Below are 24,867 nucleotides of genomic sequence, written 5' to 3'. Positions count from 1 at the left end.
CGAACCCATTGTAACGCATGCACAAAGTTACTCATGTGCTGAAACATAAAGACATGCAACACATGAAGTAATAACTGTTCAGGTACACAATACCAACACAGGCAACAAAATAACCAACAGACGCATAATAAAACTTAGTCACAAGCGGGAAGAAAAATCAAATGCACAAAACACATGGTGTCATCACAGATACGGACTCGATCACAAAGTTCGGAAAACTTGACAGGCAGACAAGACAACAGTACTTACATGACATATGTTGATATACCTATCTGTAATTATAAGCAGTATGTATCTCAGTCTCCGTATAATGCTACTGAGTGTGCCTCAGTCAAAATAGGTATGTTCTCAGCGATTTTTCTTCTGATATTTGTTACCATCCAAAGTACTAATCCCTACCGATATGCCCAAGTTTAAGTGTCCTATCCTGTAACTCTCAGGAAGAAAATATATCTCCCCTTGATTCTGCTTCGACTCGAAGACGCGTACCCTGTTGACACTTGGCCACATAAAACAAAGGGTTGTCGTGTATCACACACCGCCGTGGTGGCCTAGTGGTTAGAGCGTCCGCCTCGGATGTGGAAGGTCGCGGGTTCGAACCCCGGCTGAGTCATACCAAATGCTTTAAAAAATGGTACTTGCAGATGCCACACTTGGTGCTCATAAGTACGAGGTTAGTGTTAGGACCTGTCAGCCTGGTGTCAGGATAATGTGAATGGGTGGAACATTATGTTACATATCTGCGACATGGTGCTAGACATCACTATAAGCTGTCACAGTGCAGACATCGTAGAGATGTAACTGAAAATTTTTAAAGCAAAATCCAAAACTCACACACACAAAATGTATCACATGTCATCAAAAACTGATGAGCTAAGACTTACGATACAACATGAATCCAGCCCTTCAGTACTTTGTGCGAACATGTTCTTGACTGTTTTACTTATCTGACTGATATTTGTATATACATCTTTCATTCTAAATACGAGAGCGACACGACAGAATGGGAGAAGGGATATTCTTGTATGTCTCAAACAATTCAACCTATAAGAAAAGAGTTTATTTTTAAATATACACAATATAATCAATATAGATCAAATAAAGTTTCCTCAAAAGCAAATCTTTTTATATCCGCTCAGCTTACCAACCTCTCTCTCTCTCTCTCTCTCTCTCTCTCTCTCTCTCAGTCATGCACTGATAGGTTTGACCGCCATTTTGAGGCCTCTGTAGCTTTTAAGAATAAAGTAATTATCATGAGAGACTTTAAAATTGATTTCATTAATACTAATCTTTCCATATGATGCAACTCTGCGACTTCGCATAGGTAATTAATGTTCCGAAAAGAGTAACAGCCCCTTCTGGTTCCCTTATAAACCACATCTACACTACCAACCCTGATAACCTCTTCGAGATTAACGTAGCTGGTGTTATGTATAGTTAGTTTAATTGTTTCTTTGTTTGTTTAATTTGTTTTGTTTCATTACATGCTATAGTAATGTAACATTGTATGGTGGTCTTGACCTTGTTCAAAACTGAGTTTTTTTTTCCTGCTTGACCTTATTGACTTTTTATGTCATTTATGTAAACAACTAGTAATAGCGTCATTATTATCTATGTGTATGAGCTAATTGTCAGGAATATTATTCATGTAAACAAGAAGGAGTAACTATGTTGATTTGGGTCATATGTTTATGGATTCCTAAGTGAATTGTGCAGGTTAGTGTACATTCATTGTAATTTATACTGAATTCAAACCTGGAATAGTATTTATGTGATTCAACAAGACAATTTTGATACATCAGCACTCCGTAGGCTTTAACAGACACATTATCGCCTTCAGTTTTGGAATTTTTGCGGGACTTTTACTTAATTTTTTTCAGGATTTTAAATTACCATGACTTGTATCTTTAAATCTTGGATTATTTTAGGATTTAATTTGCAATTCCGTCAGTTCTTTTTTCTCATTTTCACTTTGCATTCTAGTGAAATAAATTATTTGTTAAATTGTACAGAGCTTGTTGTCTTTCACTCTTTTCTGTTACATATTTTAATAGCACATACTCATAATACATGAATCTCTATTAATAAGCACAATCTCATTTGTGTAACTCGTGTTCCCATAGCAATAATGATACTTTTAAAAAACGAGTCACGAAAATATAGTTCTCCGAACTGCCTCAGTATTTTAGCTAATTAACCATTTCGAATAGGGCTCACTAAAAATTATTAGTCTACAAGTTTTCTTTAAACTTAATGTATTGGTTTAGATTTTATCTCTCTAATATATTATTTCCTGTTTTCAGGGGGAAAATATCAGATCTGTCATACCATAAGTTCTGTTCCTCAGGCCTCTATATTAAAGCATCATATTTTGATAATGTTTAGCGATGAAGTAACCTTGTAGCCACTCCACTCTAATACTGATATCTTGGTTGACGGTTCTACAACAAACACATCTGTTGGTTATCTCAACTCCATTGCACACAAACTTCAAATCAACATCAATAATGTTGGGGTTTCTTTGGTGTAAACAAAACAAAATGTATATAAATGCATCTAAACCAAAATGTGTGGTACTTAGAATTAGGCAGTCCCTATCCACTGACAGAAATAATTCTCACTGAAAATGCTTCAAACTGTCTCGTGTTAAACAAATAAAAATACCTAAATTGAAATTCACATATCCATCGTATATGTGCCATGGCCTTAAAATAAAACCGTACTTTTCTGAACATTTGTTCAAATTTCTACATCCCCAGTCGCTTGAGCTTTTGTTTCCAGAGTATATTCTCCCACTGGCAGATTATGCCTATACCATATGGGAAAACATCAAGTTATATTCTATCCAGAATTTATAAACTTCCTGTGATGTTGTGTTACAATGGCTACCAATACAAGAACGTAATCTTGACTTTAAAGGAATCATGACATATAAGTCTCTAAAGAACCTTTCTCCAGACTATATCTCCTACCTGTCTGAACTATATTGATTGAAATCAGGTCATGTTATTGACGTAACGTTTATTCTAATATCGAATTCAGATACAATTTTCGAGGTTCACGTTAAATATACCATAGTCCCACAAATACTACAGTACATAATCGTGCAGCTCATGCAAAACTTCCATTCTGCAAGGAAATACTCGTTCCTTGAAGAAGCAATGTAATCCTTTGTTTGTGTCTCTCATAAAGGCAGCAATTAAACCAAGGCTGCTTCGTGTCAGCACCAGGATATCACATCTCGTAAGGATTTGCTGCTCAACGATTACCCTTCTGAATACCTCACAGTCCCGTACTCTTTCCATCTGGTCGATGAGTCCCACCGTATCAACAAACTGCTCTCGAAAGAGCTTCTTCGCTTCCAGTTTTGTCTCGTTTGAATCGGTGGCTACGTAGATACTGTATTTGGATACGTCATTATACTTCTGCAGAAATTCCCAGATGGCATGCATTTCATTTTTTGCAGTCCTCTCTGCGTCTACGCCTTTGATTCCCATCCTAATGTGAGCACACACTAGAGAGCGGCCTTTCACCTGCTTTGAAAAGACATCCTCCATCTGTTTCTTCGTGTAATTGTTCAGGACAAAGAGATGCCTCATGACATAACCATACACCTGACCAAGGGTGTAATTATGCAGCCATGGCATCACGTCTGCCGTCAACTTGTTTCTTCTGATGGAAGTCACGTAATCCTGGGCAGTGTGAAAGTAAATAACATCCTCTGGAAATAGTTTGTCGAAGTATGCCCATTCAATCATCTGATGTTGACGAAAGTTTTCGGCCAAGTCGTTGTACATATAGAAATCCCTAGCGCACAAGCCATCTAGTTCCTCCTCTTTAACTATCCAGTTGACATTGTTGGGAGCAAGAAAACTTTCCAGCCGACAGGGATTGTTCATTAAAATGCCGTATGATCTGTTGGACAAAACAGAAATTAGATACGTTGTAACAATGGCTCTTTGTCTGTCTCCCCAGCCGAAGCATTGATCAGCATCTACACAAGTATTTATGAGGTAACGTCCAGGGTTAGTGATCAGAGTGCCGTCAGACCTATATCTTGGTTGGTGGTAACACTTGGGCATCAAGAACAGTAATCCTACATACGACAAGGTAATCGTCAGGAGGCCCACGATAACAAGGATCTGTGAAAAAGAAAACAAACATATCTGTAAAAATGGACTTAGGTAATCTTCATATTTTTTTCCTGGGAAAATTGGGAAACTGCGTTATCACCACGGACATTGTATTCGTAATAACGATCTTTGATTTTCATCATGACTTCAACACATTTTTGTAAAGTCCTTAGTCCATTTTGTTTTAGTCATATATATATGTTAAGCTCTAATACATCGTACGTGGACATATTGTAAATGTAGTAAAATGAACGAATTATTACATTGCAAGTTCATGTCTGGTGTATGATGGACGACAATATAGGCACTATACTGAGAATGGGAAAAGACAAATAAGAGAAGGAATAACTAATGTGTTTCTGTTTCTCTCGGTTGTGTACATGTTACCATAGAAACATTAAGTATGACTATCATTGCTACCATCAAGAAGTGCTTAATATCATTAACTCGAGTCGGGTTGGTTTTATCTTCCGAAAGATTTTAGTAAGTGTGTTTAAGATTGCTTTTAATAATTTCATTGTTTTATTTAATGATTTTCTTTAACTCGGCACTATATATCTAGGAGTGTGTTACATAGGCACACTCGGCACTGTATATGTAGGATTGTGATATATAGGCATATTCGGCACTATATATCTAGGACTGTGCTACAAAGGCATATTAAGCACTATCGCCGACTCTGCCCTATATATCTAGGATTATGTAATATAGGAATACGTGGCATTGCATATGTAGGAATATGCATTATAGGCATACTCGGCACCATAAATATAGGATTATGCAATACAGGCATATTCGGCACTATATATCTTGGATTATGCAATATATCATACTCGGCACTCTATATCTAGGAGTGTTCAATACATGCTTACTCTGCCCTATATATCTAGGATTATGCGATGTATGCATATGTAGGATTATGCAGTATAGGCATACTCGGCACTATATATCAAGGATTATGCAATGTATGCATATTCGGCAGTATATATCTAGGATTGTGCAATATAGGCATACTCGGCATTATATATCTAGGGTTGTGCTATATAGGCACACTCGGCACAGTATAGCTAGGATTGTGCTCTATAGTCAATACTCGGCACTGTATAAGAATTCTTTATTTCAGACTACAAAGTTCATACTTCTAAATTAAAATATATAATATTCGGCACTATATATCTAGGACTGTGCTGCATAGGCATACTCGGCACTATCGCCGACCCTGCCCTATATATCTAGGATTATGCAATATAGGAATACGTGGCATTACATATGTAGGATTATGCAATATAGCATACTCGGCACTATAAATATAGGATTATGCAATATAGGCTAGGATTATGCTATATAGTCATACTCGGCACTGTATAGCTAGGATTGTGCTATATATGCATACTATATCATGTGAATGACTGACGGAGTCATAAGCTGTAGAGGAAACGAATACAATTTGGTCCACTGATGTTTGCTTTCTGTTAGTACGCTAATTGCTTCAATGGCTAGATCAAAGAATTAGGCATCGCACTGTTTACGCTTGTCTTAATAACAGCATGTCCTGTCAAGTGTATGAAGGTAGGTAGGCAGGAGCGATAGGCCTTGAAAATATTTCATTACTATATAAAGCCGCCATGATGAGCGCCATCCCTTGTCTAAAATTTAGAAAACATTCCGTCATTTTATGCGACTGCAAGCATGGTTTTGTCGCCAGATTATTGTCAAAAAGGTAATAATATTTACTATAGTTCGTTTAAATGGATAATACAGCTTTCAAACTTGTTATCTCTGTATTCATTTCTGTTAAATTATATGCTATTTCGCCTATGTCGAAGTTGTGGCTAATCAGACAATTAAGATATAAACCGACATTTTTTATTGTCACAGAAAAGCGCCATGTTAATCCAATTCCAGTATTAAGAAACAAAATTGGAACATCCCCGGCATTATTCCTCTAGTCGGACATGAAACAAGGATAGAACTTGACATTTGACATGATTAATATTTCTCGTCGTACGTTCTTCACAGCACGTGACATACTCTTTTTAATGATCCAAGGCATTTTAAATTAGATTAAATGTGAGGGTAACATAAGCTGGTTATTTAAGCATGGTTTTTCTCCTTTTTTCTCTCAATAAAACCTTTTATCCCATAATTTGCACGTGAGAATGCAGTGAGATCACTTATTGGCATATGCAATGTTCTCTCTCTCTCTCTCTCTCTCTCTCTCTCTCTCTCCATACGCATACACACACGACGATCGGGTCGATGTTGTCGTTCTGACAGCGTTACGCGGCAATTACTGCTAGCGCCGGTCACAGCACAAATGCATTGCTCTCAATAGCAAACCTACTGTATCAGAAACGTTTTCAATTTAGAGGTTGATTTCTCCTGAAATTCTTTGGATCAGTTGTGTTCATTTGTTACAGATATGATAATGAAAATAAACTCTCTCTCTTAAGTGAATAGTATTCATTATACTGTAAATTGACTTTAATAAGTATTTCAAACCCTTTACAACACTTTACACCATTCAAACCCTTTACGACACCTTCCACCGTGATGCCGAGGCATTTTATATATGAGCAAATTAAAATGAAAATCAACTGACGCAGTATCCATCCTCATTTGGAAGACCTTTTTAAAAGAATGGTTTGGTTTCTTTATCAAACAAGTCAATGATCAAACAAATCAAAATTGATTTAATCAGTAGGTTTCTTCTCTGTTTATTTTTCAGCTATCTGTCAAATAGTTTTCGTTATATTTCACAAGATATTTAACTTAGGCTGTTTTAATCTGTCAACATCGTTATGATGTTTATTTCGTTCAGCAATGAATTGCCATTTAAACCAGGGCTACACCATGTGTGTGTGTGTGTGTGTTATAAACCTCACCGTCAAAGACAAAAATGAATAAATCTTTCTATCTATCTATTTATCTATCTATCTAGCTAGTAGCTATCTCGCACGTTGAATAGCCATACATAAATTACAATATTTACTTAACATTTGATTAATTATCTTGAAACATTATCTTTACAATTGACATAGTGCGAGAGGCATTTTTCTTCACAATGCGATCTTTTATTATCACTTGGTGAATATCCATGATGTTTCATGTTAATGCTACGAATAATAGGTTTAGTTTCGTTTATTTTCGGGGGTTTTTTTTGTTGTTGTTTATGTTTGTGTGGTGGTGTTGTAATTTACTTTCGCAGTTGCCCTCAACACTTTAATTTTAATGGATTACGTGTGTCATCTACTTTGCTCTGGTCAATTTTAATCGATTACATGTGTCATCTACTTTGCTGTGGTCAGTTTTAATGGATTACGTGTGTCATCTACTTTGCTTCGGTCAATTTTAATCGATTACGTGTGTCATCTACTTTACTCTGGTCAATTTTAATCGATTAGGTGTGTCATCTACTTTGCTCTGATGAATTTTGCGCTCTTAACAATTATACATGAACAAGATTCAGATGCGTTTATGCTTTTCACATAATTCGGCTAACGACAGATGGTCACATGTAAAAATACGTTTACTCGTGGGCATCTCTAAACATGATTATAAGGAAGACTAGTTTGCCTACTATTTGGTAGACTCCAAGAATGACCTAGATGTTGTCTTATTACATCTTTTTGATACTGTTAGGTAGTCAAATGCACATACTCCACTGCTCATAATTCATATGTAACATATTTTCCCTTTACAAGCGATAAACCAACAATTCAGCAATACTATGGACAGTTCTATTTTTCAAAGTGTGATATTAGTGGAACACATATTTTATTTTGAGAGAAGTCTTTCGACAATGAGAGACAAAAATAAATAGAAAAAAAACTGGAAGCCATTTTTTATTTTCTATGACAACTTTTCTTTAGTATTTGGCAATGCCAACTTTTATTTATTATTATCCGACAATGACAACTTATTTATTATTCGACAATGACAACTTATTTATTATTCGACAATGACAACTTATTTATTATTCGACAAAGACAACTTTTTTTAGTATTCGACAATGACAACTTGTATTTAGTACTTGACGATGACAAATTGTGTTTATTATTCGACAATGATAACTTTAATTTAGTATTTGACAATGACAACTCTTATTTAGTATTTGACAATGAAAACTAATTCTTAGTAGCAAACGCCAGTGGCCCATACACAAGTCATATTATGAATTATATAACACAAAAGTATTTCAGAATGTATTAGAATGTATCGGTGTAATGATAAAACTACACCGTCATGCATAAAATATCCCTACGTGGGTATGTGTGTGTGATAAAGAGACGGAGAATAATATATGAAAATACAACACATTGATATGGACATTACAGATGTATTCTATCAGATTAATCAATTTTCCAGAACGTACTTTTTGAAATTCCTGATAAAGTCAATAAAGTACTACTAGCCAATTTAATCTATAGAAACGAGAAGAAATAAAACGTCTCTTCTCTAGGAAAAGACTGGCAACATGATGGGAGAAATTTTGATCTTAAGTCCGAATAAGATAAGATTGCCAGTCCATGACCATCTGATAAGCATATTCAAATTTGCACAGTATCATATCAGTTAATGGTTCTGGTATTTTATTGTGTCTTCCACTTTCGATCATTAAAATTATGGGCAGAACATTTGTCTGAATTTCAACTGGAGGCCAATATTAAATCAATATTCAACAATTAGCTGAAATTCAACATGATGAGACTTTTTTATAATAATATATCATTTTTTCCCGACGAATCATACATAAACATACTGTTGTGAATGTTGAATGTCACCAGTGGTACGGTCTTAAAGATAATGAAACATATGGCATATTGCTTGCAATATTTTTGGTGAGAAGAACGAAAAGGTTTAGCACACCGACATATTTTCTACCTTCATGACCCCACTGTGAATTTGACATAAGAGATTCATATCTCACATTTGGGTCATAATAAGAAATGTTTCAATGTTATGCATATATCTTGTAATTTCTAGGTTCAGTTAACAAAGGGGGAAAAGATTAAAATTAAGTGGCAGTTTCATGCATTTGACAATACACATAAAGTTTCTCCTCTGAGATTGTTGTTGTTCTGGGTTTAACGCCATTTTTCAGCACAAGATAGGCTATACATGGCGGCCAGTATAACTGGTGGAGGAAGAACCCTGGAAAACCCAGGGAAGAACCACCGACCCACGAGAAGCTACTGGCAGGCTTTCCCACGTACCAACGCTAGCCTAGCCTTGGACTCGAACCCACGCAGGCAGAGGTGAGATGGCAGTGATCCGTAACGGTGAGCGCTTTAGACCACTCGGCCACTCGGGGCCCCCGGCTTTTTGTATAAAGTGAATAATTAATTAAATGAGTAACTTCTCTTTGTTTTAAGAAGAAATAAATCCAATATATGTTATATTTGCAACGCCTGCGCCGTCAGAATGATATACCATGTTATAATCATAGAAAACGGTGTCCATGTGCGATATATCATGGTCTAATCTTGGAAAAGGACGCATAGGTTTTAATTCAAGCGTATTATTCTATTGTTGTTGTTGTTGTTGTATGGTTTAACGCCATTTTTCAGCACACCATAGGCTATACATGGTGGCCAGTATTAATGGTGGAGGAAGAACCCTGGAAAACCCCAGAAAGAACCACCGACCCACGAGAAGCTACTGGCAAGCTTTCTCACATACCCACATTGGCCGAATGCGAGACTCGAACCCACGCAGACAGAGGTGAAATGGCAGTGATCCGTAACGGAGAGTGCTTTAGACCACTCGGTCTCTCGGGGCCCCTATTCTATTGATACTAAGTTTAAATTGTTATGCAAGAAAGTTTTGTAATTTTTTTATAAAAAAATTTTGAACTACGACATTAAAAGAATAAAAGAAACAACTTCATTTACAGTGACTCTTAATAAAATACAGGAAATGTTGGAACGATACAGAAATACGGGTTGAACATCCGTATCAAACGAATGCATCAAAGGTATGATAACAGACTGGCGTGCAGAAAACATGTATTGACTTACCACAAAGAAAAGAAATCTTCTCGAAAACCTCATTTTCTTCAGCAGGGTCTTTTTAAGGCTGCAAAATAGATTATAGACTATAATAAAAACTGGAAGAATGAAGATCAACAGTAGTATTAAAGGAAAATATAAATAGAGATATATAATTGTGCAAACATTTTAGCAAGAGTGAATACATATGTGTGGGCTAGCGGGCGGGTGGGTGAGAGGATGGATATTACCTACCTACATACATACATACGAGAAATAATTCTCACAACGGGTCGGTAATTTATTTGGTCACAGTCAGTAATCTAAATAAGATAGCAGAATGATGAACTTGCCCTATTTGTTTGCAAAATCGGCATCGGGTAACTGTTGTGGAATGAACAAAATAAATGCATTAGATAAACATATGTAATAATAATAATAATAATAATAATAATAATAATAATAATACATGTAGGAGAAATAGCAATACTAGTAGTAGTAGCACTTCTGAATTGTTAATGATGAAATGAAAATCATATCCTATTTTTCTATAACTCTAGCGCAACTCGTATTATAGGATGAGGTTAGTTAGATGTAGAATAGTCACATGAAGGAAATCAACCCATAACAAGAACAACAAAGGTAACTTATGGCACTATTTTACTAGCGGAGACTGAAAGGTAAGGGATGATGGTGGGAATAACGATAACCGTGTATCTTTGACATACTCTAGTCATTTTAAACCACATTTACTGTTTTAATTCGTTTGCAGACTATATTTTATTCTTGTATTGACAATCTTGAACTCTGACAAACATCATCAGAATATGAATTAATATGAAAATACTGAAATCAGATTCGAATAAATTTAAAATGCAATATGCTTAGTATAATTATACATTTGTTTCGCATTTGATGAATTACTTCAGTACACAACTTCACAGTATCCTTCTTGCAGCTGACTGCAACACGCAGGAAAAAAATTGATTACAGCAGTTGTCGATGAAGTATTTACGGAAAAATGCATGTTCGCTAGCCAAGGTTCCGATAAACCTATCTACACCTTGGCGGATCGAACAGCTATACTGGTGCTTTGTCCAAGCGACATCTATTGGATTTCATGCGTTCCTCCTTTAATATGTAATGCCAACTAACCAATAGCGCGGTGCTTTGTACATCGGCCGAAAACGGTGGTGGCAATTGACCTAGAAAGGATACTTTGTAAGTTTAACATCAAAAGTATGACTATGTACAAGAGCTAAGCCATTACAGGTGTATTTGAGTGAAAAGTATTGTGCAAACACTGACCGGCACTGGAAAATTACTTATTTATCAGTCCATTCAAGCTGTGTGTTCCCCTTATCTCGATCATGTAGGAACAGTGTTCAAAGTTGAAAAACTTAATTTTGATTGGATGCGGTGGCTTGCCGCCGCATCGAATGAAATTCACAGACCCGAAGCACAGAAATATCTGTTCGATATGCCAAGGTGAAGATAGGGTTATTAGAACCTTAGCTGGCGAAGATGGAAAGAAAGGGACTCTATTGTATTATTTATTAATTTTTATTCTGTTTTAATGCAAAGGCATGTAAAAAGTATTCTGTTTTCCTAAAGAGCAAACAAATATGTTTGGACATATTGAATACTAGCCGATTGAACCTCACAATGCCGATCTAAACATCCATGCAGAAGACGTCGTCATATTAAAATTTTCGGGATGGCCGTCAAGGCAGCCATTTTTTAAGTTAGATCATCATCCTTTTATCAGAAAAAACTATACGAATTCGGAGAAACTAGAATTGGCAACATTTTTTATATTTTATTTTTAATATTGATATAGCCATCGTTTAGGAGGTTTATGTATATTTGATTTAATTATATCTGATTTAATATATATTTATTTCAATTTAATTGTTTGTTAGTTTTTTTTAAAAAATATTTTTCATTACATGATATTGTAATGTAAATTTATTCACTAGAGATGATACTTTGTTTAGAAAATAGTTTGACCTTGACTGTTAGTTTATAAACACCAGGTGCTAATCTAAATCCTGACCTTGTTTCACAATCTATAGCAACCTTCGTAAACATGTTCTATTTTATTTTAAAATGATCGGTTGTTTCCAAGGTCATGATGGAACTTTATCTTTAAGATATGAACAATTTTTTTATTTTTTATTTTTTTAGAGTAAAAATTATTGGTTTTCATCAGGGTCACACTGGGTAAACGTGATCTGTAATAAGTACTTGCTTCTATAAACTTCCAGCAGATGATCACGTGACCCTTGTTTACATTTTAGAAAGCCCATATAACCCATGTTTTGGAGAATTAATCTCAGTAGAAGCTGGGCTGATAAACTGTTATTTGCATGTTGTGCTGTCTGAAGTTATTTCATATTACTTCGTTTGGAATTATTTCAGATTACTTGGATTCAAAAGGATTGATAACATTATTTTTCTGGAAAATACATGTGCTCATGTAATATTGTGGAACAAGGACAGTTGTTTTATAAAAATGTATTCAGCTATCAGAAACCGGAGTGATAAAATTTATTTCTACAAGGAACCTAGAACTTCAACACTACATATTGCAGCATACGTCATCGTTTTCCATCTTGGATTCTTCGTCGGGATTCGAACGTGAAATCAGTAGAACATTTTGTTATTAGGACTACTCAAATTTTATTCTCGGATTATTTTTGAATTATTTTTGGATTTGATTCTATAAAACCGAGGTTCATATTTTTTTCATTTTTACAGAATATTTCAAGGGAAATAAATTACTGTATTTTTCAAAGCTTGTTGTTTTCACTCTTTTTTGTGTTAATGTTATTTCGAGCCTAAACAAGTGACATAAGAGGAGAAGCTGCTATGTGATTGTCACTTTTGGGAGTCATATTGGCATCATTTTGATATTGGACCATCTACATACGGTGAGAAGTGTCTTAGTTGAAACCCCATGTCGATACGATCACCCTTTGCACAGGACCAGTGATAGCATGATTTTCAAACGACCACCATTAATCTGCAACATTTTCAACTAGGACCTACTAGACATCACAAAAAGGTGAAAAACCCTATTTGCACACAACAATCTGCCCAAGAGGAATAAAGACAACAAGATGGACACCATAATAGATATCCAAGACGCAACATTTTCCTTTTGAATAACTCGATGCTATAAGAAGTCTTTAGTTCATAACCCAATGTTGTTATGATGGTCAATCAGAATATAAAAGACTATGTTGCAATGTAGATAATTCAACCAATATTACCTATTAAAAAGCAAAATCACAACAGTTTTAAACCAATTAAAGTTTAGTAAGTTATTTGTAGTGATTTTAAAAAGCATCATAATGTCACATGCAGAAACATATGCTCAACAGTCATGCCATAGGCAATGTTTACCGGAGTTACACTCTGTCACATTCTGACAATCAAACAGCCAGCAAAATTCATTCTGATTTTATTTGTTCTTTCAGTCAATCCACAAGAAATATAAACTAACGGTTAAACGAGAAAAGGATTGTATTCAGGTAGTATTTCACGCTTTGATTAAAATAGCAAAACTAATTAAGAATAAATGCAAAATATATGTTGTTCAAATACGACGATGGTTGGAAAATATATATGTTAGATCTGCGCGAATAGAATAACAAATAATAACGCTGGAGACCATGATTACTTAGGTATTTAAATATAAAGGTAGAGTACACACAGAATATTATTTGAATTGCAAGTATATAAATTAGTATCATTGTTTATTCATATTTTCTACGCTATGACAGTTAGTTATCTCTTAAAACATTTTGATTAAAGTGAACAAAATAAAAGGGTATAGGAAAACAATAAAGATTATCGACGTGAAATATATTTGGTCAGAAATGATTCATAGTTGTTAGGTTCATGAAATAATGAAAAGAAATATTAGTGAACAGCACAATCACGTTTGCAGATTTATTGGATAGTATATAGATATATGGCTAAAACTGTAAGTGATGCAATATTTACATAGAGACTTTATTGACCTAATTTGTTAGGAAAAACGCACTCATATGAATACATGCTCAGCTTTGAAGAGTTTAAGGAAACAGCTATAATGTTGTATTCATTCTCAAATGATTCAAATATCAAATAACGATTATCAGCATTTTCATGATTTCATGGAACTTTGTGTCCTAGACATTTAAAAATTCAAATGTCAAATAACGATTATCAGCATTTTCATGATTTCGTGGAACTTTGTATCCTAGTCATTTAAAAATTCAAATATCAAATAACGATTATCAGCATTTTCATGATTTCATGGAACTTTGTATCCTAGTCATTTAAAAATTCAAATGTCAAATAACGATTATCAGCATTTTCATGATTTCATGGAACTTTGTATCCTAGACATTTAAAAATTCAAATGTCAAATAACGATTATCAGCATTTTCATGATTTCATGGAACTTTGTATCCTAGTCATTTAAAAATTCAAATATCAAATAACGATTATCAGCATTTTCATGATTTCATGGAACTTTGTATCCTAGACATTTAAAAATCCTCATGACTAAGACGTAAAAAAACAATATACAGATGTTGATTCAAATGTTTGTAAGCAGTTTAGCAATGTCTCTGTGAACAGTTATTAACAAGGCCATGCTCATAATTTTAGTGCACAAGAACAGTAAAACAAGGTACACTAAGCCACTAAATATTTCAAATGTCAGGAAGGTATAAGATATGCCAGGAAAGAAATTATTGATTATAACTGAGTGTTTAGTACGTCCATTTTCTTCTTTAAAGTCTAATACATAAGAGAGAGAGAGAGAGAGAGAGAGAGAGAGAGAGAGAGAGAGAGAGTGTGTGTGTGTGTGTGTGTGTGTGTGTGTGTGTAACATAGCTTTAACCATTTTTCAGTCATATCTCTACGATGTCTGCAGTTTAGCAGTTTATAGTGATGTCTAGCACTGGGGCATCATGCCGCAGACATGTAGCATGATGTCACACCCAGTCACATTATCCTGACACCAGGCCAACCAGTCCTAACACTAACCTCTTAATGCTGAGCGCCTAGCGAGGCAGCTGTTAGTACCATTTTTGTAACTCGTACGTATGGCTTGGCATGGGATCGAACCCACGATCTCCCGCTTCCGAGGCGAACGCTCTAACCACTATGCCACCGGAGCGATCTAATAAATAATAAACACGTTTACAATCCACCTCAAACTGAATGTAAAAATCAATGAAAGGGAATAAAATCTTCCAGATTATTCTAAAAATGAATGTAAAAATCAATGAAAGGGAATAAAATCTTCCAGATTATTCTAAAACTTAATGTAAAAATCAATGAAACGAAATGAAATCTTCCAGATTACATAAATATTGGTATGAAGCATTGTAATTTATACTCAACAAAACGTGGTAGAGAATAGATATTAGATAACTGTTTAGTAATCGTGTAACTTTAATTTTAAGATTGACAATGTTTAAAATTCTTGTTATATATTTATATTCAATACCAGTTATTCTCGTTGTAGCACTCTTAACAAGATTACTTCCTTTTCTAATTCAACCACTAATCATCTAATTAACGAATCTTTAGGTACAATTCCATGTTCAGAACAGTATTAGATGGCTCTCTGGTTTCGTTTATTTTCGATTTTTATCAATGCAGCAACTTAATCTTTGCTTTGACTGTTTCAATTTTAAATGCATATCTCTATTGTAAAAGCTTCTCACTCTTTCTCACTCATTTGATCTCTAATTTGTCTTTACTACTTTGTACCATATCCGTAATTTTAACCACTTTTCGGTTAAAACAGTTTATTGTATATGTGTTTGATTTTTAACTATCAATTTATTGGAAAATTCAGTAACAGGAAATCTTGTATCACACTGAGCTTTAAACACAATTCAGATCAGTAATAGATTAATCGTAAGGTGACTTCATTGCTTTTACCGTAAACATTTTGTTTGTATATGACGAATACTATCTATATGACGAATACTATATGACGAATACTATCTATATGACGAATACTGTCTATATGACGAATACTATCTATTTGGTTATTTAAATTTAATTATGTTTTTCTGAACATCTGATGGTGCATCCATGTTAGCTGTTATTTTGTGTTCAAGGCAGTAATAGTTTGTGCTAAAAGCAGTCATTATCTTTTAAATAACTTGATACTTTTTTGGATTTCATTGTCAAGATCTCTTTGTTCCAGTGGAGACTGTAAAATGTTTGTCTTCCAGAGATTTATTTTCTCACATTCTCCATGTCACTCTAAAAAGTATCTAACTCACTCGTAAGCTCTGTTTGGTTATCTCCAACCGTTACTTGCCGGATATTACATATTTCCTCGGTAAATTAAGGAAGGTATAAGGTTTTAAAATATTACTTTATAACATAAAATTCCAACTGCTTGGCATTATTTAAACTTAGGTGTTGCTGATATATCAATAGTCAATTACCGAAATAGATTGATCCATACCTTTGATCTGTTTTACTTCACTGCTTCAACTTTGGTCACGTATATTGACCTGTGATGAGTTGTGTTGTATCTCTCAATCTGCATTGGTAATACGTTAACCAATTTTCAGGATTCAATTTGAATAAAAGACTTTCACATTCTGGTCTTCGAAGTTCTCCTTAGCCTATCCATAACGTATCCTTTGCTTTATTTCAAGTTTGAAATTATTCCATGTTTTCTAACAAATTCATTCACTTTTGAAACAAACAGTTCCCTCATCAAACTTTATCTTTCTAATTTTCTTTCTTTGAATAGTACTCTGACAGCATTGTGTATGTCAGCTTCATTTTAGTTTCTCTGTTTGCAGCTCAAGATTATTTTCGAAAACCTGTATAGCAATGAACATTTAGGAAAATGACTTTTACTGCATTGGTAACGCCCATTTTAGGGAGTTTACTTTTACTGTATTGGTATCGCCCATATTAGGAAAAATTATTTTTACTGTATTGGTATCGCCCATTTTAGGAAAAATGACTTTTCCGCTGTTGGTATCGGTATTGACCATTTTAGGAAAAAGCTGAATTTACAGCTGTTACAGTACGACCATTTTGGTGAAACAAACTGACCTTTACTGTAGCAGCACACATTTTAGTGAAGAAGCTCACTTGTTCTTTTGCGGGTGCAACCAATTTAGTGCAGATATTGGGTTTGTAAAGTTGGACAGAGTAGCGGTATGAATAGTAGGTCATTGTGTATTGGTTAATCAAAGTGTCTGTTAATCGTATGGATATTTTTACCTTATGTTTCCTAATAAAGGCTAGATATACGCATATATTTTAAAACATAAGTCCTAACGTTTCTTCCCCTAGAGACTAGAATACCATCTCCAGTGTTCAATTCCTGTTAGAGTCCAGAGAAAAAAATACATACACCACCGCCACCATATGTGCGTCCTGAGTGCCATTCGCATGCCAAAGTTCCATTATGCTCGAGACAGACCCACAATTGAAAACCTCACTGACATTTTAACATAGGATTCTGATTGCAGCTAAACAGACTGTCCCTGTTACAATTCACCATCCAAAACTCTGTGGCGGTTAAATGTTAATTTTCCCAAGAATCACTGACCCTTTTTAATAAATGAGAAGCTACGTGGTATACTATATTATTACCCTTCTTCATACTGCAATGAGTCAACCATCTTGATTTTAGAAATGGACTTACTTATCTCAGAGTTATCATCATTGAAAACCTGTGAAACTCCATCATTTCTGAGACATTGGAGTATATCTATTTTGATGTTTTAAATCAACAGGTCAACATGTCTATTTTCTCGAATATTATTCTTCAACGCAGCTTTGGCCACAGTTTTCTCCTGTCCATATTTTGTAAATAAATACGCATTATCCAAAAATACTTACATTGATGTTTCCATGTTAAATTCGATGTTTACTGTGTTTGTTTGGGGATGCTATATGATGGAAAATATTAGAGCAGATGGATCTTTTCAAATTTCCAAACATGTCAGATCAGAAAAAGAGAGAAATCAATACCGCTTTATAAATTTTAAAAGAAGAATATGTGAATAATGTAAATATACTATGAGTATATCCCCATGATCATTTCACGATCATTCAGCAAACGTTACACATATAGACTAGTTAAAGCGAATGCGGAAGATGAATAATATTTCAGTATATTCTGTATTTGTATTCTGGTTCTAATCCATATGGATTTTGCCCTTTGTGACAAGAACCAGGTTAGCAGTAAAGACGTATCTTTTTCATTCGAGCTGTCATTCTGGCATGTAAGATTGAGATTATATTTTTACGCCCAATTTACGCTCTTTTTCCACTTATAGTATCAATAACTATGCCTATACTTTGTCGGGGATTGGCATGTATCATGATAAAATATGAGACTGAATCATATTCTGTAATTGAACGCCATGTTTAAGTCCTCTGCTACACTGGTCAACAGTGAAATCATTACTGACTTGAAAAGGCCCTAATCTGTAGTATTTTGGTGTGCCGAACACGAATATAACCGTGAAAAATTTGTATTGGCTCTCGTTTTGAAGATATTCATATACCTCATTTTCTATGTTTCACTGTGTAAATTTCTCCAGTAGGACTGCAGCAACATCCGGAATAATGATGTAACATTGCATAATACCATCATGCTCACATCATCCACAGTTGATTGCATCATTTTCTGATGCAATGCAATACTAATGCCATGCGGCTGCTGAAGTAAGTTGACGTCAGCAGTGTACTATACATGTGTAGGCCTATTATACTAATGCCAGGCGGCTGCTGAAGCTGACGTAAGCAGTGTACTATATAAAGTCCAATCAGATAGGTTCAGCATTTAAAATATTTTAGACGTTGTGCGAGACAGTTCAAGCTACTGTTACATAAAACTTATTATTTCATCCATTTACGTACAATAAAGAACAGTAATGCCTCGAAAGTGTGTTAATACCGCGGACAATTTTTGCTATATTTGTGGGGAAGTGACATTTGCCAACCAGAAGAAAAGTATCAATTCTCAAGTGAAGAAGGCATATCATCTTTACTTCGGATGCAAGGTTGGTGACCAAGACAAGCCTTGGGTTCCGCATATATGCTGTGCTACATGTACAACACAGCTTTCACAGTGGTTGAATTGCAAAAGGTCATCAATGCCATTTGCAGTCCCAATGGTGTGGAGAGAGCCAAGCAACCACCTAAATGACTGTTACTTCTGCTTGGTTCCTCCTCTTTCCGGCGGAATAACGAAGCGAAAGAAGTCGAGAATAGTCTACCCAAACATTCCGTCTGCATTGAGACCAGTTCCACATGGTGAGGGACTTCCTATTCCAGAACCTCCAGCAGAATATTCTCTTGATTCATCTGACGAAGACAAAGGTGAGTCGACCTGTTCTTCTCCTGGTCCATCAGCATGCAGTGATCCAGATTTTCACTGTGGTGCATCATCAACCCCACACAGAATAACACAGGAAGAACTAAATGACCTGATTCGTGATTTGGACTTATCAAAGAACAAGGCAGAATTGCTAGGATCAAGACTCCAACAATGGAATCTTCTAGAAGAAGATGTCACAATTACTGCATATCGAAAGTGCCACCAGCAATTGGAGCCTTTCTTCAGAAAGGAAAGTAATCTGATATTCTGTTCCGATATTGAGGGCCTCATGAATGCTTTAAAAATCACTCATGACCCACAAGAATGGAGACTATTTGTGGACTCTTCGAAACTGAGTCTCAAGGCTGTGCTTTTGCACAATGGAAACATTCTTCCATCTATTCCAGTAGCGTATGCTGTCCACATGAAAGAGACATACGATAACTTAAGGCAGCTACTGAATTCCATTGAGTATAACAAGTACAGCTGGCACCTCTGTGGTGATTTGAAGGTAGTTGCCCTTTTAATGGGACTGCAGCAAGGATATACAAAATACATGTGTTTCTTATGCGAGTGGGATAGCCGAGCAAGGGAAATGCACTACATGAGGAAGGAATGGACTCACAGGCAGAATGTAGCCATTGGAGAGAAGAATATCCAATACCCAGCTCTGGTTGAGGCTCAGAAAATCTTGCTACCACCCCTTCACATCAAACTAGGTTTGATGAAGAACTTCGTGAAAGCCATTGACCGGACTTTGCCAGCATTCTGATACCTGCATGAAAAATTCCCTTGACTCAGCGAAGCAAAGATTAAAGAGGGAGTTTTTGTGGGTCCTCAGATTTGAGAGCTTTTCAAAGATGACCGGTTCAACAACTTGCTGGAAGGTGACGCGAAACAAGCATGGAATGCTTTTCGCCTAGTTTCTACAAACTTCCTCGGAAATGTTAGGGCAGAAAACTATAAGGAACTAGTAGAAGACATGTTGATGAAGTATAAGAAACTTGGCTGCAATATGTCTCTAAAGATTCACTTCCTTCATTCCCATTTGGATTTCTTTCCTAGCAACTGTGGTATTGTTAGTGATGAACACGGCGAAGGTTTTCATCAAGATATCGCAACAATGGAACAAAGATACCAGGGAAAATGGTCCACTACAATGCTGGCTGACTACTGCTGGACACTCCTCAGAGATGCTCCCGAACAGCTGTACAAGAGACAGGCGAAGAAATCTAAGATGTAGTCAATGACTTGATTTTTTTATAGGTAGGCTATTACAGTTGACCTTTTACTATTGGAATGCATTTCGTTATGTAAACATTAATTTCTTGCAGATTACAAAAAAACTAGAGCCAATTTTGCAATTTGACTGTCATATTCGTGTTCAGCACATAAAAATTGATAAGAATTGACTAATTTTATTTCAGTAACATGACTTTTGTAAAAATTTGTTGTCCAGTGCTATTAGTGAAATTTCAGACTGAATTGTAACATGAGAGAAATCTTTTGTATGGTGACCAGTCGATATATATACTGCCATGAATAAACATCAAACATTCGTGTTCCTTCCATAAGCATATTCAAGCAGGAACGGATCGATGACGGTTGTCAAGTACTCTATTATTTTTAACAATAACAACGAAAACAAGACTGGACGTGCATTTCCGTGCTAAGTAAAAAGCACTTCAGCAGTGGCTTTAAGTCCAAAAGGAAGGTGAATTTCTTAAAAGAATTGCAACTTAGTAACGAGCGGATGGAGGAGGCAAATGCATAAGTCTGTATGCCAAAGACATGTCATACATACAGGAATGTATTACAAAGCTCTGTCAAAAATTATGTCTGTGTGCCTTTCTATTCCTTGAACTGGAAGACGTTTATGTTTCAGATGCAGTGAAGGGACTTTTTGAGGAAGGAAGTGATGGGGAAGGGAGTATTTTGGGGATCTGTTTTTCCATTGTTCTACCAGTCTTCTCTTTTCTTATAAATGGCTAGACAACAATAATTTGAGGTGCTCTCTAGAATGGATTTTACCAGATCGCCTTCCTTTTTCTAAGACCCTCTCTTTATCGGTGTGCAAACATAAAATTGTTAACTCCTCCTCATACGTAATGTCCTCTCTTTTCTGGATTATGATATACATATATGCGTTCATACAACTGTCCCTTGTATAAGATACCTCTGTGTGTGTGTGTGTGTGTGTGTGTGTGTGTGTGTGTGTGTGTGTGTTGATATGTACGTATAAGAGGGCTAAGACAAGAGAAAAACAAAATATCATATTACACGCTGAATATGTTTACACGGAATAGTCTTAAACTATTGATTACAGTGGCAGTATGTCTGACGTAATGTTGCATTATGTCAATAACCTCTTGCGATTGACACCTAACGAAATCTTTCGTATTTTGCATCCTCGCCATTTCTATCATTAGTATCGACTTCTCTTCAAATACTAACAGATCGTATGATACGGTTTGTTTGTTGGTATTTTCTTGTAACACAATAACACTTTGAGATTATATAGTGACATTGTTAACTGGATTAAAGTCCTTTGCCCAAGGATACGCCCAATAGCCGATCCAGTTTCATCCGATTTATATTATTTATTTTGTGTGTTGGTTTGATTATTTTCTTTTGTTGGGTTTAACGCCATTTTTCAGAACATGAAAGGCTATCCTTTGCGTCAAGTATATTCGGTAGTGGAAGAAGCCGAGAAGACCCAGGGTAGAATCACACTGACCCACGAGAAGCTACTGGCGAGCTTTCTCAAGTACCCACGTTTGTAGAGCCGAGACTCGATCTCACGCGGGATAAGCGGTGAGATGTGTGAGTGATCTGTAATACCTAGACCACTCGCCCCTCTTGCCACCCACCCTCATGGTATGGAAAGAAGGGAATGAACAGTGTTATTTTTAAAATTGCCTTTTAACAATATACTTAGTATAAGATGTGTAATGTGTCAACATGCAGAAGACTGGTTACAGCAGTTTTTTTCGTTTTGTTGTTATTATTTAATTTTGTTCGGAAAATTTAAGACAGCATTTTTTCTGCTGTTCATATGTCACATGGTGGCTGTAGAACCTTTTCACTTAGTCTAGTTTGCTGGGATTTTTTAAAAATTCCATTGTACGCCCTTCTTTTGATAAAAGAAAAGAAGAAAAAAGTTTGAACTGGAGATCGTATTTGCCGACAGGCAAAGGGAGTTTTATTGTAGAACATGCTTTGATGAATAAAAGAGTATCGTCGCTGACGGTCGGTATTAATAATGTCATCAAAAGGACACAAAAGAGATCAGCACTCCTGTTCGCCTATTTGAAAGTGAAATTTTAGACTAAATTGTAACATGAGAGAAATTTTTTGTATGGTGACCAGTCGACATATATACTGCCATGAATAAACGTCAGACATGCGTGTTCCTTCCATAAGCATATTCAAGCAGGAACGGATCGATGACGGTTGTCAAGTACTCTATTATTTTTAACAATAACAACAAAAACAAGACTGGACGTGCATTTCCGTGCTAAATAAAGAGGATTTCTGCAATGGCTTTAAGTCCAAAACTAAGGCGAATTTCTTAAAAGAATTGCAACTTAGTAACGAGCGGATGGAGGAGGCAAATGCATAAGTCTGTATGCCAAAGATATGTCATACATACAGGAATGTATTACAAAGCACTGTCAAAAATTATGTGTGCTTTTCTATTCCTTGAACTGGAAGACGTTTATGTTCCAGGTGCAATGAAGGGACTTTTAGAGAAAGGAAGTGTAGGGGAAGGGGGTATTTTGGGGATCTGTTTTTCCATTGTTCTACCAGTCTTCTCTTTTCTTATAAATAGCTAGATAACAATAATTTGAGGTGCTCTCTAGAATGGATTTTACCAGATCGACTTTCCATTTTCTAAGACTCTCTCTATATCCGTGTGTAAGCATAAAACTATTAACCCCTCCTCATACGTAATGTCCTCTCTTTTCTGTATTATGACATACATATATGCATTCATACAACTGTCCCTTGTATACAATACATCTGTCTGTGTGTCTGTGTGTGTGTGTGTTTTGATATGTACGTATAAGAGGGCTAAGACAAGAGAAAAACAAAATATCATATTACACGCTGAATATGTTTACACGGAATAGTCTTAAACTATTGATTACAGTGGCAGTATGTCTGACGTAATGTTGCATTATGTCAATAACCTCTTGCGATTGACACCTAACGAAATCTTTCGTATTTTGCATCCTCGCCATTTCTATCATTAGTATCGACTTCTCTTCAAATACTAACAGATCGTATGATACGGTTTGTTTGTTGGTATTTTCTTGTAACACAATAACACTTTGAGATTATATAGTGACATTGTTAACTGGATTAAAGTCCTTTGCCCAAGGATACGCCCAATAGCCGATCCGGTTTCATCCGATTTATATTATTTATTTTTTGTGTTGGTTTGATTTTCTTTTTGTTGGGTTTAAAGCCATTTTTCAGGACATGAAAGGATATCCTTTGCGTCAAGTATATTCGGTAATGGAAGAAGCCGGGAAGACCCAGGGTAGAATCACTGACCCACGAGAAGCTACTGGCGAGCTTTCTCAAGTACCCACGTTAGTAGAGCCGAGACTCGATCTCACGCGGGACAGAGGTATGATGTGTGAGTGATCTGTAATACCGAGACCACTCGCCCCTCTTGCCACCCACCCTCATGGCATGGAAAGAAGGGGATGAACAGTGTTATTCATAAGATTGTCTTTTAACAATATACTTAGTATAAGATGTGCAATATGCCAACATGCAAAGGACTGGTTACATCAATTTTTTTTCCGTTTTGTTGTTATTATGTAATTTTGTTCGGAAAATTTATGACAGCATCTTTTTCTGCTGTTCGTATGCCACATGGTGGCCGTAGATCCGTTTCACTTAACCTAGTTAGCTGGGATCTTTTTTAAAATGCCGTTGTACGCCCTGCTTTTGATAAAAGAAAATAAATGAAAAAGTTTGAACTTGAGATCGTATTTGCCTACACGCAAAGTGCGTTTTATTGTAGAACAATCTTTGATGAATAACAGAGTATCGTCGCCGAGGGTCGGTATTAATAATGTTATCAAAAAGACACAAAAGATATCAACACTACTGTTCGCCTATTTGAAAGTGGGTACTACATCATGACTATTCTGGAATGTTACCTCCATTATCAATATCTTGAGAAATGAATGGTAGTTTTATTTGAAAGAAAAAGCAAATATTGCAATTTTAAGTTCAAGTTCTCGTTTCAGTTTGTCGCTGGGCCAGCAAAAGAAGAACAAAAGCCTGTATCAGATATGATTCACATTTTATCAGTTTTTTAAACGGGTTTCGTAAAGACACTCGATACAGCAAA

The 24,867-nt window shown here is 35.7% G+C and overlaps 1 protein-coding gene across 1 annotated transcript in view; it reads right to left on the bottom strand.

The window, feature by feature from the left end:
• Positions 1 to 2,505: 2,505 nt before the first annotated feature.
• LOC149800126 (uncharacterized) overlaps positions 2,506 to 24,867 on the bottom strand; it is a 34,559-nt gene continuing 12,197 nt past the window's right edge. Inside the window, exons 2-3 of the mRNA XM_089959728.1 lie at positions 10,154 to 10,211; positions 2,506 to 4,142 (exon numbers count right to left, since the gene is read on the bottom strand). Coding sequence (XP_089815854.1) covers positions 3,090 to 4,142; positions 10,154 to 10,186 — 1,086 coding nt within the window. The 5' untranslated portion in view covers positions 10,187 to 10,211 and the 3' untranslated portion in view covers positions 2,506 to 3,089. The remainder of the gene's footprint in view (positions 4,143 to 10,153; positions 10,212 to 24,867) is intronic.

This window comes from Sinohyriopsis cumingii, chromosome 5 (assembly GCF_028554795.1).
Source record: "Sinohyriopsis cumingii isolate HCF-2022 chromosome 5, ASM2855479v2, whole genome shotgun sequence".
In the NCBI taxonomy this organism is placed as follows: Eukaryota; Metazoa; Mollusca; class Bivalvia; order Unionida; family Unionidae; genus Sinohyriopsis; species Sinohyriopsis cumingii.
This window is presented reverse-complemented; position numbering and strand designations above follow the sequence as displayed.